General features: G+C 52.0%; 1 protein-coding gene across 1 annotated transcript in view; it reads left to right on the top strand.

The window, feature by feature from the left end:
* LOC106811722 (MLX-interacting protein-like) overlaps positions 1–1,327 on the top strand; it is a 30,432-nt gene extending 29,105 nt beyond the window's left edge. The window contains 1 exon segment of the mRNA XM_014815429.1: positions 490–1,327. Within this exon segment, the coding sequence (XP_014670915.1) occupies positions 490–605 (116 nt within the window). The 3' untranslated portion in view covers positions 606–1,327.
* The last annotated feature ends 883 nt before the right edge of the window (positions 1,328–2,210 follow it).

Raw genomic sequence — 2,210 nt, 5'->3', positions numbered from 1 at the left:
CGTTACATCACTAGCATCAGCAGTAGCATTAGCATTAGCATCAGCAGTAGCAGCAGCAGTAGCAGCAGCAGTAGCAGCAGCAGTAGCAGCAGCAGTAGCATCAGCAGTAGCAGCAGCAGTAGCATCAGCAGTAGCATCAGCAGTAACATCAGCAGTAGCAGCAGCAGTAACATCAGCAGTAGCATCAGCAGTAGCATCAGCAGTAGCATCAGCAGTAGCAGCAGCAGTAGCATCAGCAGTAGCATCAGCAGTAGCATCAGCAGTAGCAGCAGCAGTAACAGCAGCAGTAACATCAGCAGTAGCATCAGCAGTAGCAGCAGCAGTAGCAGCAGCAGTAACATCAGCAGTAAGCTACATTTTCTCGACCGACGTTGCCATGCGATTTAAGACTCACCGGGTTGGCGATGCCGCTGTATAATGCCACGCTCACCAGGGGGCGTTGCTGCTGTTTGATGCCACGCTCACCAGGTGGCGACGTTGCTGTTGCAGGCGTGCTCAGCTCGCTGCGCTATGTCAGCCGCACCACAACGATCCTCACCGACCCGTCGCAGCTGCCGCAGCATGCGCGCAACGACGTGCAGGGACTATCCGACCTCAGCAGCTAGCGGTCACGACGTCACCGACCCAAGGTCACGACTCTCTGACCCAAGGTCACAGCTCAACTGACCCACAGTCGCAACTCAACTGACCTGAGGTCACGACTCTGTGACCTGAGGTCACGACCCCACTGACCTGAGGTCACGGCACCTGACCGGTCGTCACTGACCTTCGGGCCAAGGTCAGACGTTTTCCAGCCACTGTCGCCGTCACACGAGCAGAGTTTGCGATCCCGTTGCCAGTGACACCCCTTGAGCCCCTGGAGCCGTGTCCGCGCACGCTAGGGGTGTGTCGAGCTGGCTAGCCAGTGCTCCGGTTGTCTTCTGTCAGCCGCACGGTCACCGTCGATCGGGGAAAATGACGCGCCAGCGTGCCGGCAGATCATCACGGGTCCCCGGATCGTGGCGTCGCCGCGGCAACGACGTTAACGTCGTTGTCGTGCGCACAAGTCTGTCACGTTGGTCGATCTTCATCGCAGCGCTCGTGCGGCGGCCGGCGGACCAGGCTATTGCTAGACTGCCGCCACTTCCAGCGAGTCTTTGAGTCAATCGCAGCCCGTAGAACTACCGAGAGCGGGAAGCGATGGAGAGATTTGCTGCTTTAACGGCGTGCGGGTCAGTCACAGACGCCGTGCGCATCACATGTGCCTCGTCGGTGATGGCTATCCGATTAAGATATCCCGAATCATATCTATTTTACGTGCACGAAGCGACTGTTTTGTACAAGTTGGCAGGGGGGGCGGGGCGGTGCAGGCGTGGGGCCAACGGGGCAGGTGTCAGGGCGGGCGGGCGGGCAGGGGGAGGCGAAGTAGGTGCATTCAGAATAACGCAGCTTGCAACACGCATGACATTCAAACGCTGGTTTGCTGTCAAATACGTTGAGCACGTGGCGCCCCCTACGACAACTCTGCGTCGGAGACAAGTAAGCGTGCGGCCGTGTCGCGGCCATTTTCCTTGCGAATGGACCGCGATTGGTGTGTGAGATGGCTAGTGAAGTTAAGGTACGAGACACACTCGAAGCTTTCATGATTTACTGCCAGCTGGGAAGACTGTAGTGTGCGTAGTTCTTGTCAGGAATACGTAACGTACAGATCTGTTTGTTATGTATTCCTGATATTATACGTAATTCTTGTCAGGAATACGTAACGGACAGATCTGTTTGTTATGTATTCTTGGTTTCGTACATAATATTTATGAGGAATACATAACGTACAGATCTGTTTGTTATGTATTCCTGATATTATACGTAATTCTTGTCAGGAATACGTAACGTACAGATCTGTTTGTTATGTATTCCTGATATCATACGTAATTCTTGTCAGGAATACGTAACGGACAGATTTGTTTGCTATGTATTCTTGGTTTCGTACATAATATTTATCAGGAATGCATAACGAACAGATCTTATGTATTCCCGGTGTCATACATAATATCAAGAGTACATAATAGGAGATTATGTACTCCTATTATATACTCTTGATAATATTGATCGGGAATGCATAACGAACAGATTTATTCGTTAGGTATTCCTGCTGCCATGCATGTTTATCCTATGCTGACGAAAACATGATGGGGCAGCATACCCTTTACTTGATCGTTTCAACTCGAAATATG

This window comes from Priapulus caudatus, unplaced genomic scaffold (genome assembly GCF_000485595.1).
Source record: "Priapulus caudatus unplaced genomic scaffold, Priapulus_caudatus-5.0.1 Scaffold568, whole genome shotgun sequence".
Taxonomy (NCBI): Eukaryota; Metazoa; Priapulida; class Priapulimorpha; order Priapulimorphida; family Priapulidae; genus Priapulus; species Priapulus caudatus.
Note: the sequence above shows the minus strand (reverse complement) of the source record. Positions and strands in the feature narration are given on the sequence as shown.